This window comes from Hylaeus volcanicus, chromosome 7, assembly GCF_026283585.1.
Source record: "Hylaeus volcanicus isolate JK05 chromosome 7, UHH_iyHylVolc1.0_haploid, whole genome shotgun sequence".
Taxonomy (NCBI): domain Eukaryota; kingdom Metazoa; phylum Arthropoda; class Insecta; order Hymenoptera; family Colletidae; genus Hylaeus; species Hylaeus volcanicus.
This window is the reverse complement of record NC_071982.1, coordinates 21,452,982-21,467,141: the sequence shown is the minus strand read 5'-3', so window position 1 is coordinate 21,467,141 and position 14,160 is coordinate 21,452,982. Positions and strand designations below refer to the sequence as shown.

The window sequence follows — 14,160 nt, the reverse complement described above, 5'->3', positions numbered from 1 at the left end:
CCGACTCCTATAATAGAAGGGATACGCTTCCGAACGCTACGATACAAAAGATACGTTTACGCGCTTCTTCGATGGAATTTATTTAAACATTCTGAACAGAGGCGATACACGCGAAATAAGTCACGGCTTTCCTTGTTATCGTTTTCACTCTTTGCCCCGCGTGTTGTTGCATTTGTATCGTAACATTTATAGCAGTATTTTCAAATATTGCGCGCTTCTCCTTCTTACCGATACGTATTGTTATAACGCGTCGAGCACGAAATCTTCTGTTTATACCTTGTATGGTCAAACATCTTGGATTTTCGTTTCTTTTTCAACATCTTGCTTCGCGATGCAGGAAATACCGTCTAGTTTAATGGAGATTTTTTTCTTTTTCGAAATCAATTATTTTCAAACAAGAAGATTACTGTAAAGTTTCAAAATATTTTGTTGCATTGCGTAAGTAAGAAAAAGAAAAAATATGATTACTATTGCGTAGGAATGAAAAGAAGGAATATTTGTACGAATGATTAAATGCATCAGAGGTGGCGGAGCAATGGAACCTAAACGACAGCTAAATCAAAACCGGAGTTAGACTCCGGTGTACTCTGGTTCCGTTAAGAGAGGCGAGATGAAAGTCAGTCGGAACGTGAAACAGCCAGAGCAGGGCGCAGGTCAGTCAGAGCGTGCGACCATCAACATCGACGAGTGTTACAGTTTCGAACACATGTAAGCTTCGCGAGAGTTACCCGAGCCACCGTTTCCTCAAATACTATTACAAATTTCGTTCTTCCGCGTACAGTAAAGTCTACTTACTGTACATACTGGGTTATTTTTGCAAATTCTTATCCGCGAAATCGAACAAATTTGAATCGTTGAAAATCGAAGAAGCTTCCTGCAAGGTTGCTGTGGTTTCCAAGAGGAATCGCGAAACCGTATCGATAGAGGAACGCTCTATTTTCAATTACGCGAGCGCGTCGGCGTCGAGTCGCATCGCCGCAAAACTCGATACGCGCGTTCGTAGCACTAGCAGACGCGCTCACACGCGTCTATGTCTCTACGTTGCAACGTGTTTCGCAAACTCCGCGGTCGTTAACCTTACGTGAAAACGGATAAGACGGTTCGACTGTATGGCAACGTCGTTGCTCTTTATAGACACAGAAACGCGTGGCGAACGTAAGTGGTTTTAAATGCACGCCGAAACCTACGCGTACGGGGACTGGAGGTTCCTAAGCGTGCACTTCTTTTCGCTACATTTCGCGACATTAACGCTTCAAGCGCGGGCCCTGCTTTGTTTTCCTTTACGTTTACGCCACGACACGACGCGTCCAGAGCTAGAAAGATAAGAACCGAAGCGTCTACCGACTCGACACGATTCGAAAGCTTGACCCACGTCTAGCCTGTTGGACAGGTCCGAGTTACGTATGCACAGATCACGTTAGGTTGGGTTAAGTAGGTCTGGGCTATACTTTACGAATAGATTAGATCTGCACCGATAAGCTAGTTACAACGGCTAATTTAATTTATCGTATTTATTAATTACAAAAAACAAACAGAAACGAATTTCTATCTAAAGTGGACATGATTACTTTTTCTCCCTTGTCCTTCAATTGTTTATAAAATTCTAAGGTAATTTAATTGAATTCACGGAGGCAAGCAGAGTTTCGAGTTTCTAGCTTCGATGAATATGCTTCTGCGGGAACCGTATATGTATCTTTCAAGCCAGCTCGAACAACTTGGTTGTACGCGCCGTCGTCTCGTTGTTCGCGTTACTAGTTTGCATACGAGCGCGTTCGTTAAAGGTTTCGAAAGTCAGCGTGTATGGGTTCACGGACCTTTTCATTACCACAGACGCGAGTGACTTCATTTCTGTGACTCATCGTTTCGCGTCTGGCATTAGAAACGCGCTATAAATGGCGAATCGTCGAACGCGATAGAAAAATGAAATAACCGTCGACGAAGGTTATATCTCTCTCGCCGAGACGCGAGTCCGCGACCTAAGAGCGTGCTCTCCATTCTCTTTTTACGAGCTGGATACTGAATACATTCCGGTGAACAAATGCTACGATGACTACTTATCGTTTTTTCTGTAAGACTATAAGAGCTAGAATCCCCGACCAAAGTTGCTTATTTCGAAATGGTAATCGCGCGGTAATCTATTGGTAATCGCGCAACTTTTCTTTAAACGAGAGCCTTGGTTAATTTTCGCAGGGACAAGGATAACAGAATGAGAATCAGCGAAGGAAATCCTGTGGAGACCGCTACGCTTTCTTCGGAATCGATGACCACTTCCACCGGAAGCACGGGCGACGATTATCCGGCGATTCCAGAACCGCCCATGCCTCGCACGCCATTCACCGTCGAGGACTGTGTTTATAGAGGCGAAGGGAATGCTAACGTCGTCATTGCGCTGTCACGAGTAAGTCGACAAACTATGAATACAGGGTGTCCGAAAAATGTTGGAGGTTCTTGAAAAGGGTGGTTCAGGGGGTGATTTGGAACAACTTTTTCCTTAGCGAAAATGTTGTCCGAGGCTTCGTTGAGGAGATATCAACGGAAAACACTGACCAATCAGAGCGCGCGTATACCGTTGGAGCGGCCGCGATAGCGATGGCTACGCGCTAGGTAGCCGCTCTCGTACGCGAACAAGTGACTCGACGTGCATCGAAGGATATTGACGCGGCCGCTCAGCGCGTAACCTTCGCTACCGCGGCCGCTCCAACGGCATCCTCGCGCTCTGATTGGTCAGTGTTTTCCGTTGATATCTCCTCAACGAAGCCTCGGACAACATTTTCGCTAAGGAAAAAGTTGTTTCAAATCACCTCCCGAACCACCCCTTTCAAGGACCTCCAACATTTTTCGGACACCCTGTAATGCTTAAATCGACGCGACACGCCGCTCGAGAAAATACATATAATACTTGGCTTGTTTATATCAAACGCGATGCTCGTTCGTTGTCGATTTACGCCGAGTTGCGTGCGTCTATCGCTGGAAATAAATTTCAAGTAGAACTCGTTAACCTCGTCGTCGGTATTTTCAACGCGACATCTCGCCTAATTACCTAGCAATGTTGGCAACGTTAACAGCTGTCGACCGGAAGAGCCATCCGGTGTCGACCGAAGCGCAGGCTACGGGAGACGCCGTTCAGCGTTATTCGACGCGTTCGCAACGAAAGCCGGATTTTCGTTCCGCGATTAGTTCGCTAAAGCTACGATTATTTAGTTTTGCGCGAATAGAGAAGGAAACGGAAGGATGGAGGATGATGGCTAGCTCGGTCGCTACGTCTGTTTTGGGTCGGTGCGCACGCGTACCGCGAATAAGCGAGCGAGAAAACAAGAGATACAGTTCGGCAAGCTGGAAGAAAGAAAAGGACGGGGAACCGATGGCCGTTGACCTCGACGGCTAGGTAGAAGGGAGAAATTGTTAGATGGTGGGAAAACTAAGCTGCTTAAGCGGGGCCCCGATGAATGATCGATGAACTTTAACATTTCAGAATCGTGGAAGGTTCCGCCGAGGGAACTTTTAATAAGGGTAGTTCGTCGACGATCGGATCACCGATCTCCTTCGAATTTTAACCGTGGAACCATACTAACTCGTTGAAATACGGTCTAACCTCGGCTTAAATTTCGTTCGTTCTCTATCGTTTTGCTGTACCATAGCGAAATGTAATCTTCGACACCCATTGAGCGATATATATATATATATATATATATATATATATATACTGGTATTCAACAATACTTAAGGTATTCAACAATACTTTCAACACTTTATTCCTAATACTTAATTCTAATAAATCTCGTGTAACCTAATTTCACGGAAAAATAGAATGTGTATACGATATAAAGGCTATTCGAAAAAGTTGTGTCTTTCACGTTTTGTCTCTCGATCGAAGCGAAAATGCTACTTGTGAACAAATTTGTGGGTTTTCCTCACACAAAATGTTCTATCAAAATTTTGATGTCAAAGATGCATCGCGCTGTGGTCGACCAATCACAGAACTCGTACAAAAATCATACAAATGGTTGAGAAACGCCACGAACTTTTTCGAATACCCAATATACGTGTATAGTAGCCACGTTTGCCGACCCATCGGCAACCCACATACTATCTTTTAGCGAGTACACGCATACTAGCGGTGACGCACGAGAAAACTTGCAGCCACGTCATCCAACGCGCAAACGGTTGAGAACAGCCGATATATCGATTGTACGTTTACGAGACGCGACGAGCAACCGAGAAATTTACACGGACACCGCGAAAATCGACGTTCTAGATTTAATTTATCGCTCGAATCCATGGACGTCGCTCGCTCCTGGTTGCAACGAGGCAACCGGCAACGAGGAAGAACCTTTGTACGCGGAAATTGTGCTTTGCTTTGGCTTTCGTCGATTTCCATAAATAACGTTACGATTTTGTCGACGAGAAGTTGGTTCGGTATCGCGTATCGGGAATATAAACAAAGTGTCGGCGTACAGATGGCATACATATACGGTTACAAATTTTAATGCTTAAATGACGCGCGTGCAAAAAGAAGGAAGAGGATTTATCCACCGATCGTTTATCAGATTGCGATAATAAAAATGACGAACCGACCGATACCGACGAAGACAACGGGGAGCGTTATCGTTATCGCGCGTTTCAGATCGATCTTATTGCAGAATTAATCCGATAGCGAGAGGGATTCATTCGATAAAACTTAATAAAACTATACGACGGTATTAAAGATGTACAATTGTTACATAATTCGTTATGTTATTTGTTACGTGATACGATTTAACGCGTTAACGTACAGTTAATTCGTCGATTGTATCAAAGGGCAAATTTCAAAAAGTTACGTTCAGTTCTAAACTGTACGCAAGATATTAAAGCTGAGAAAAAAGCGAACCGTTGTCTCTGGTGGTGCAAGGACGTCTATTGTTGGATTTTGTTATCGTCGAAGTTTACGATAAACAACATCGGGGTAGCAACCCAACGTGACCGCGGAGCGTAACTACGTTACGCTATCGGCGTCGAGAACGTGTCCCGCGAGGGAAACGCGTGCTTTTTCGAACGGACTCGATTCCATCGGTGTTTCTCTGTGTTTCAGGAGCACAAGGTAATTCGATTCCGGAAGTCGTTGCCGGACGATGTTCCACCGGATGGCGGCAAACAACGCGCCGAACGAGAACTGGAATTCGTGAGGTGCGTGGCTTCCTGCTTTTTAGGGCCGTACGCACAGATCCCGGAGATTCTTCGCTACGACGAGAAAGACATCGCCAGGCTCACGGAAACCATTCGACCTCTTCGACCAGGTAAAACGATCGCTCTTTGCGATCTCGGGACTCGTGGGAAAGACCAGAAAAACATTCGATATCGGCGTTCCTCTGCCGTCCTCTCCTGCTCGTGTATTTTTAACGCTTTGACATTCTACGTCTGGCAAACTTTATCAGCGATTATACGCGCGAGGAACGTCGGAGCGATAAATTGCAACATCGTGAACGATGCGAGAGTTTCTATACATTTTGCGTTACTTGAAGAATTAACCCTTGCGCTCGGATCGCCCCTTTTTCTTCTAGACGAAAATCTTTGTTTCCTTCCAAGTTTTCCATCCAAATGACCCGAGAAAGAAAATCGGTACATACAGGGTGTCCCAGAATTAGTAAGAATTATAAGAACCGGAAACCGAGATTAGCCGAGACGATTCTGTACCACAATTTCCTTCGCAAAACCACCGAGCGCGGTGAGATTGGTCGGTGGTTTTTACGTACGCACGAAAGTGAATAATTTAAAAAATAATTTGTCAGTTATGACGTCGCGGTTGTAAAAGCAAAGTTCCATCGCGTGGTCCTAATTCGACGGCCGAGGTCTGCACGATGTAACCGCAGATGTCCGTCGACGAGCTCATTGTTAAGAAAAACGACAGGTGTCGGACCGAAGCTACGAGGCCTCGGAGTCTCGAGACGCCATATTCGTCGGCTTTCGTTTGACCGCTCGCTTCGGGCTTCGGGTACCTCGGCCCTTTTCTCCAGCGCGTCCACCTGCTGGCTCTACCTTTCCCTTCAAAAGAGAAATGCAAAAGTTTTGCACCAGGTAGAACCCGAGGCTCTTCCCGCGCCTATGAAATCTCAGCCAACGATGTGCTTGTTCGACTTCACTTCCGCTCGCGATCCTCAAAAATTTCTCGACGAAACTCGATCGCAGCCGTAAATTCTCACGAGCAACGTTCGCGACACGGTTCGATTAACTCTGCCAGCTTGTTACGCGTGAAATGGCTTATTATTCGATCCGGGGAAATTATCATCGCGTTGTTATATAATCATCTTAGCAGACACGGTGTGCACAGTGGCGGACGCATACTTAGGAAATTACAAATACAGTAAAGACCGGATAAGCGCAAGAAAATCGGGATCCAAACATTGCAGTTATCCAGTGTGGTTTCTATTCTGTGTTTACATTTAGCTCGAGTCGAACGCAGAAAAGGGCAGAGAGCGAAGGAGTCAAAAGTTCAAAGGAAAAAGAGCGATCGAGAGAAACGTATGAATCGGTTAGGATCGTATTACAATCGTAATCCCTACCAATTAAGCTCGTCCTCTGAACACTCGGAGGACACGCTCGAATCTTGGAATTCTAAGGAGAAAAGAAGACGCTTCGACGGCGTTTGTCGCTCGAGGAGATTCGTATCTCTCGTATCTCGAGACGTGCGCGATACGCGAGAAACTTGTTTCTGCGAGGTACGCGTCAAACTGACAGGAAGAAATTAGAACGATACGAGAACCCGTTCCCGGAGAATGGAAACCGCTCGAGTTACGAAGGAAACACGTTAGACAGGAAGCCCGAATAGGCTCTCCTTCAACGAGGGACGCGGGCTTCGTTAGGACTTTGTTTTTCGACAACTCTCGGTCTTACTTATCGAATATTTCGACCGCGTACCAATTATCGAGACGTTCCGTACATTGTAATTAACGACAGCAACGGGTTCGCGATAAATAACAATCTTTTTTGTTAGAGATGCGACCGTTTTCGAGGTTTTAAAGTACCGCTAATACGGCTACTTAGATCCAACCTTTGTTCTCGCCGATACTACTACCGGCGAGAACAGCATTCGTAGCGTAACCGTGCGCGTAATATTTCCAAAAGTTTGTTCGATATTGGGAAACGAGTGATTTATTTAAAAGGGAGCAACAGGTATTACGGTGTTGTCGTCGAAGCGATACTGCGCACTGGCGATACGAAGCTATCGATTTCGTGCCCTAGAACGTCAACCGCGGCTAGTAGTCTCTGTATTATATGGCTGTGGAAGCTACGAAACGCGTTTGGCCATACGGTGACAAAAATAGCAATGTTAACCCTTTTCTCGATAGATCATCGTACGAGCCGAGCCGTTCGTTGCGAAACCAACGTGAATCCATCTCCTCGAACGGTGGAATTTCTGCGAGCAATAATCACGAAACGCGTCGATTTTCTTCGCAGAGAATTGAAACACAAGTATCGGTTAGTATCGCAAAGAACGGAGCCGCGAAAGCTTCAAATATCTTAAACCGTACGAGTCAACAATGTGTTGCTATCCAGACAACGTAGCCCTAACAAATGCGGACAACTTGCAGACAGAAGCCAAACGAGTAATCTATATCGATACGATTAGAAGAAACCTTCTCGGCTCGGGATAGGATCGGTTATCTAGATATAGATGCTCTATCCTCCTCCATAACTCGGTTGCTTATTTTCAACCGAGTTGAAGCAACTCTGTTGATGTTTTGTTAATTTTTATCGTACGGAAGGAAGGGTAATAGACTAATCAAATTCGAGGGAGTGATTAGGCATTACATTCAAGTATCAAACAAAAAATTATAATCGACAAATATTAGAAAATGGCGAAATCTCTGACCGCCATTACGATGGCGAATTTGTGCCCGATCGTAATTATTTTTCACTCGACGCGTTTCGTTGGCGAGCTTTTACTTTGGAAAACGCGTTTCGGGCGAAGAGAAATCGTCCGACGTGTCGCGTATACGGTGTATCCTTAATTTATTCACGCCTACCGCGTCCACGGTCTACGGTGCGATCTTCCGAGCCCGAAACGAAAACGAAAGTGTACAACAGCGTTTCAAGCGGCGATCCGATTCACGAAAATTCCCAAACCTAACGTAAACGTACCATCTACCTGTCCTTTTTCTCGTGCTTTCTCCCCTTCCATTCTGCAGGGCAGTTCTCCAGTTGCCTAATTTTAGAAAATGAGCACGTCACGGTGGCCAAGATATTTTTGTTATCGGACTACCATGCGAACGTGTATCTTCGAACTTCAAACGGAAGAATACGTAAACAGAGACCGAGCAAACCACGTGCGTTAAGTTTCTGCACGTCTCTGCGTTTCCACGTTTAATAGCATTTAAATTGTCCAGAGCTGTCCGAAGCATACGAGCTTTTTTTTTTCCATAGTGACGCACATAAGTTCATTTAACGGTTCACATTTATTTGATCCTTTCATCTAACAACAAATTATTAAAGGAACTTACACCGCTATCAAGAACCGGTTATTAATCTTAGTGATCTTAGTACTTAGATCTTAGAGTAGATCTTAGCGATAAGCTTTTCGTTAAGTTACATATTTTTCTTACGGTTTCAGATAAACGCCGCCATATGGACGTTACCGAATGTTATGCCACTAAATTCCCGGATTACACTCTCCTTCGAACAAAATGCGATCCTAACATATTTCGAAGCAAGACGACGTTTTGCGTGGAAATTAAACCGAAGCAAGGATACTCGAGGGACACCGATTGTAAATTTCAAAAGTGTCCCTACTGTTTGGCTCAGTATTACAAGGTAACGAGACGATCGACCGTTTGATATAGTCAAATACAACTTTAACCCTTTATTTACTGAATTTCTCTAAAGTTTTTAAAATCTAGACGTTTCTTTTGGTCTCGTATCATCTTATAATGTCGTCTCTAACAACAATTCATCCAACAATTGCGAACAAACTTCATAGAAGCGGACTCGAAAGTCGCAATAGGTTTCAAAGCGTTTAATTAATACAGTACCGTGAGAAAATTGACGGGACTTGTAAGTAAATAAAGGGTTAAATAATATTATCGTTGATCTTGCTCGTTTTTAAAAGCAAGGTCCCATAACTACACGAATGAATATTCCCCATTTTCAATGATATCATATTTTTCTTTCTTTGTCTTTCTTTCTTGTAAATTAATTGATTACCTTTCCCCTTTTATACTATATCACATTGTTATGCAAGTAAAGAAAGTATGTAGGATAATTTGAAACGAAGCCAGGAAAGTTTTAATCCAGGATTTTGTGCGATTGCAGTTAGAAAAGGGGATCGTCACAGCTCGCAGTGCTTATTGTCCGTTTGACCTATTCTCGGGGGTGGAGGAACGCATGAAATCGGCATTAAAAGGTCTCCTAGCGTCTCCGCAAAATAATCTGAAGATTTTTAAAAACGGCATAGTTGTTTACGATCAAGACTCATCTTCTAGCGATCTCGAATACGTGTTGGAGGAATGGTTTCACGATTCCGTGGCTTCCACGAGCAAAGAATACGTTGACAAATTCTTGGATTTAATCTGCCGTGCTGTTTTACGTTCGTTCGCCAAAGAGGAGTTCAAGCCATCTTCCGACCACGATGTATGCTCGTCTGCTCAAAAAGATCTCGAATCGATCTCATATATTAATCCAGATATAGTTGCAAAGGCTAAGAAGCTTCTGTATTTCGCTGACAAGGTAAATATCACGTGTAAACTGTTTGTCAATTTTTACGTAACTGAATTACAAGTTTTTACCTGTGCCCGATATATTTATAGGCGTGTGACACGAAAGGTGCAAATTTACCAAAGAATTGCGTACTAGAGCGGATACTCCATATGCAGAAGTTACCTTTTATCAGTTCCGAACACGTTTTCAACATATATTCAAAATTTCGTCCACTATTAACCGACGACGTGATATTTTCCAATTTAATAAAAACGCAGAAATGTTCTAAACATCGGATATCCTCGTATAAATCTACGGTAAGTAAACGTTTATAACCTTTTAAAGGCAAACTCTGTCGAGCTCAAGTTCATTTGATTTGGGATTTTTTCCAGAATAACGTCATGGAAAACTCGAAAATGACGCGGGAGTTTTATTCGAAAACACATATCAAAGGTACCTGAATTTAAAAAAAATTAAATATTTACAACCACTATGAGGAAAATACGGAATACTAATGCATAATCTGTATGGATTCCAGATGATGGGCCTAAAGAAAATGTTCCACATACACCAAAACTAACCTTGTTGCCTATGTACTTGGAAGATACTAATTTATCGCGTGATCAATCTAACGTGATGCATATCGGGGCCAATATATATTGTAACGAAAAAGGAACGAATTGTTTGCTTACCATCGAGGATGTAGTATGCTTACAAAATTATCTTTTGTTCTCATGTGCCAGGGATTGTTCGATATTAATTGCATTTCGACAACTAAACACGTAAGTTACAGAACAACATAGAAAATGTTGTAGTCTTGCAATGAACTATTGTTTTACAAAATAAGGAATGTCTTTTTATATACAGGGATACAGAATCGTCAGTCCTTGACGAAGGTGTAATAAATCTGTCGGATGGTCTCAGCTTTCTTTGTAATATCGGAGTTTCAGATTTGGAACCGAAAAGTCTTCGTTGTATCGAAAAACACCGTCAACGGGATACCAATATTTTAAGTGCTGTAATATCCATTCTTGAGAAAGAACTCATGGCTAAAAATCAATAAGTTTTCTTCGATAAACACCAGAGATTTCTATTACTCGACGCTTTTGCATCTTGTATCTCTTCTTTAATGGAAATTGTGTTCTTCGCAGACTTTACAAAAACGTGTACACGTACATTCGATTCTTAGAATTAACGATTAACGTTAATCTTACGCGGATTAACCGATTCGTTATAATATCGGATAGACTGATCATAGTATGATGGTATCGATGGTTTAGAATGTTTGCGTGTGTATGTTGAGACATGTGTCATTTTAAAACCCTAAGGATATTACTAAATGATTATTAATTCAGAAATTCATATTTTAATATTAAATAGATCGATCTTTACACATAAATTTCCATACCAGTACAAACTGTATCATAAAACATAAAGAAAGAAACAGGTATATTCAATTTAACATCACGCGTATTTATTATAAAAATATTACTAGAAAAATGAACAAATTATTTATATAAGATACGTATGTGTTTTATACAACTTATTTTAAAATTATTTTACTGTATGTATAAATTTATATGTTAAATTCAATTTGTAAATAGATTACCCACACTCAAATAAATGTTGAATATTTAAAAAAATAAAGTAGAAACCCAGAACGTTATTTTATATGTACATTTACTTCTTTTAATTATTTTGATAATATATTCTAGATACAGTAATAATTGATTCGAACAAAATCTAAAATTGCTAGACCATAACTCATCGATTTATATATGAGAGCATGATAGCAAGCTAACCCACTGTACTTCACAATATTTCAACATCTAATTGTTGATTTGTACACTAATAATTGGCTAATATTAAGTTTTTTAAATAAATACAAAAATCCCCAAAAAGTGGCGCCATCACTTCGGACTCCACCCAAGTTTGTGGTGAATTAGTTTCTACCTAGCACTGCTAGATGGCATCACTAAAAAAAAATATTCAAAACTCGAATTTTCTACTTTTCTTGATATTGAAATGCAATTTTATATTCTAATTACCATAATTGCGGCCAATTATGGCCGCCATCTCTCAGCACAAATCAAGGTACGTATCAAATTCTGGCCCGAATTTTACTCCTGGTATCAGGAGAACATAATATGAGAGGAAGTGGCACGTTTGCGCCCGCGAGTAGGCAACCGCCCCAACATATCAGTGAGTATAGGTTGCCTAATTCAAGGGGCAGATTTTCGATAAGTATGGGAATCTGGCCGATTTTGGATTTTGGTATCAGGAGAACATAATATGAGAGGAGGTGGCACGTTTGCGCCTGGGAGCAGGCAACCGGCCCAACATATCAGTGAGTATCGGTTGCCTAATTCAAGGGGCAGATTTTTCGGTAAGTATGGGAATCTGGCCGATTTTGGATTTTGGTATGAGGAGAACATAATATGAGAGGAGGTGGCACGTTTGCGCCTGGGAGCAGGCAACCGGCTCAACATATCAGTGAGTATAGGTTGCCTAATTCAAGAGGCTAATTTTTCTTTACGTATGGGAATTCCGGCCTATTTTACTCCTGGTATCAGGGAAACATGATATGCGAAGAGGTGGCACGAAGGAAATATGGATGGGTATGTTTTGAAAGTGAATTGAAATAAATAAGATATGTTTTTCCTTCAATGTATGTTTATTATAACATGTAATGCAATGATACAGAAGAATTAGGGTGGTTTGATAAGAAATGATAATAATTTAGATCGTCTCATATCTTTGAAGACTTAAAATTCATATCTTGTCATGTGTACATGGTGTCAGGATGCTTTAGAAGTTGTTACGGTGTGTGAGAAGGTGTCAAGATTTGTCGCTTTGGTTGTCGTCTCATAGGCGCAAAGCTGCCCCTGATATGCGGCAACCTATACTGGCCGGTTTGTTGATTCGGTTGTCATCTTGTAGGCGCAGAGTTGATCCCGTTATGCAGCAACCTTTACTTCCCGATAGAGGTGCTGACCAAACTCCGAAAGTTAGTTCGGCTCATATACCGCTAGATGGCAAATAACATGTAAGCGAAAATTAATTCTTTAAGAAAAATGCGCACGAATATTTAAATTATAATATTATAATTTATAATTCTGTTGCAAATAATTAATATGTTGCATATTAGCAGCAATACTACTATTACTTTTGTCACTACAAACTTGAGCAGTCAGGTAAGATTCTTCTGCAGTACTCTCGTTGTGACTGAAAGTTGATTTAGTAAACAGTGTGTTTCTAACCTCAATGCGGATCAGAAATGGCAAACCGAACCGTGAAGGACGCGAAATCTATTCGAGGAACAAATCCTCAATATTTAGTAGAGAAAATAATCAGATCTCGAGTATACGATTCTAAATATTGGAAGGAAGAATGTTTTGCTTTAACTGCAGAGCTTTTAGTCGACAAAGCCATGGAATTGAGGTTAGTAAACATTAACCATTCATTGTATACATTTTGCTTAATATAATGTTGTTTCAATGATCTTTGTTGCAACAATCTATTACTGACGTAAACAATTGTATTTTAGGTTCATTGGTGGTGTATACGGTGGAAATGTGAAACCAACACCATTCCTTTGTCTGATACTCAAAATGCTTCAAATACAACCTGAGAAGGATATTATAGTAGAATTTATAAAAAATGAGGAATTTAAATACGTTCGCGCATTGGGAGCATTGTACATGAGATTAACAGGATCATCTCTAGACTGTTATAAATACTTGGAACCATTATTTAATGACAATAGAAAACTGAGAAAGCAAAATAAACAAGGTCAATTCGAGTTGATTCACATGGATGAATTTATAGACGAACTATTACGAGAAGAACGATCGTGCGATGTTATTCTACCGAGGATTCAAAAAAGGCATGTTCTCGAAGAAAATAACGAATTAGGTAAACATATTTTTCTCAAATTTGTACAAATAAATGATACGGGAATACTTAAATATTAAAATATTTACAACAGAGGCAAAGATATCAGCATTGGAGGATGATATGGACGAAGGTATAGAAACTTCAGAAGACGAAGATGTACCTCCTGTGAAGGAAGACACTCGTAAAAGAACGGATGATCACGAGAGAGATAGGGATCGTCACAGAGACAGAGACAAAAGACATTCTCGTTCCGATAAAAAATCGGATAGGGAAAAACAGAGATCGAGAAGTAGGGACAGGGATAGAGACAGACGCGAACGTAAACGGAGCAAGTCGCCGAAAAGCCATTCTTCGTCGCATAAGGAAAAGGATAGAGATAAGGATCGTCATAGAAGAGACGATAGAGATAGAGATAGAGATAGGGATCGAGATCGAAGACGGGAGCGTGACAGAACTAGACATTGAATCAATATGCGGGAATTCAAAACTTTTTTTTTTGTACAGAATGTAATAGTAAAAATTGTTCATAATAATTATCGGGCGAATAAGAAATTGACGGTGATACAAATCTTGTATTTTGTATCGTATTTACTGCAT

At 41.4% G+C, this 14,160-nt stretch overlaps 2 protein-coding genes across 4 annotated transcripts in view; both read left to right on the top strand.

The window, feature by feature from the left end:
- Positions 1-11,313, top strand: part of LOC128880467 (inositol-pentakisphosphate 2-kinase) — a 49,710-nt gene extending 38,397 nt beyond the window's left edge. The window contains exons 4-12 of one of the 2 annotated variants that reach the window (XM_054130594.1): positions 479-708; positions 2,191-2,398; positions 5,069-5,273; positions 8,585-8,784; positions 9,283-9,696; positions 9,777-9,983; positions 10,059-10,119; positions 10,205-10,448; positions 10,534-11,313. In XM_054130594.1, the coding sequence (XP_053986569.1) occupies positions 611-708; positions 2,191-2,398; positions 5,069-5,273; positions 8,585-8,784; positions 9,283-9,696; positions 9,777-9,983; positions 10,059-10,119; positions 10,205-10,448; positions 10,534-10,729 (1,833 nt within the window). In that variant the 5' untranslated portion in view covers positions 479-610 and the 3' untranslated portion in view covers positions 10,730-11,313. Of the gene's footprint in view, positions 1-478; positions 709-2,190; positions 2,399-4,206; positions 4,335-5,068; positions 5,274-8,584; positions 8,785-9,282; positions 9,697-9,776; positions 9,984-10,058; positions 10,120-10,204; positions 10,449-10,533 lie in introns of those variants that run through there. The other variant, XM_054130595.1, reaches the window with a different exon arrangement.
- Positions 11,314-12,691: 1,378 nt separating this feature from the next.
- LOC128879405 (pre-mRNA-splicing factor 38) lies at positions 12,692-14,033 on the top strand. 2 transcript variants are annotated; one of them, XM_054128504.1, is made up of 4 exons: positions 12,692-12,860; positions 12,942-13,107; positions 13,214-13,581; positions 13,655-14,033. In XM_054128504.1, exons 2-4 carry the CDS (start codon positions 12,944-12,946, stop codon positions 14,026-14,028), a joined length of 906 nt encoding a protein of 301 aa, XP_053984479.1. In that variant the 5' UTR covers positions 12,692-12,860; positions 12,942-12,943; the 3' UTR covers positions 14,029-14,033. The 2 variants fall into 2 exon arrangements, with proteins under 2 accessions (XP_053984479.1, XP_053984478.1); XM_054128503.1 differs by lacking the exon at positions 12,692-12,860 and having other exon boundaries at positions 12,877-13,107.
- Positions 14,034-14,160: the final 127 nt, after the last annotated feature.

Coding starts and splice junctions, on each gene's coding strand:
- LOC128879405 (XM_054128504.1), top strand. CDS start 12,944: ATGGCAAACCGAACCGTGAAGGACGCGAAATCTATTCGAGGAACAAAT. Junction 13,108..13,213: donor GACAAAGCCATGGAATTGAG/GTTAGTAAACAT, acceptor ATTGTATTTTAG/GTTCATTGGTGGTGTATACG. Junction 13,582..13,654: donor CGAAGAAAATAACGAATTAG/GTAAACATATTT, acceptor TATTTACAACAG/AGGCAAAGATATCAGCATTG.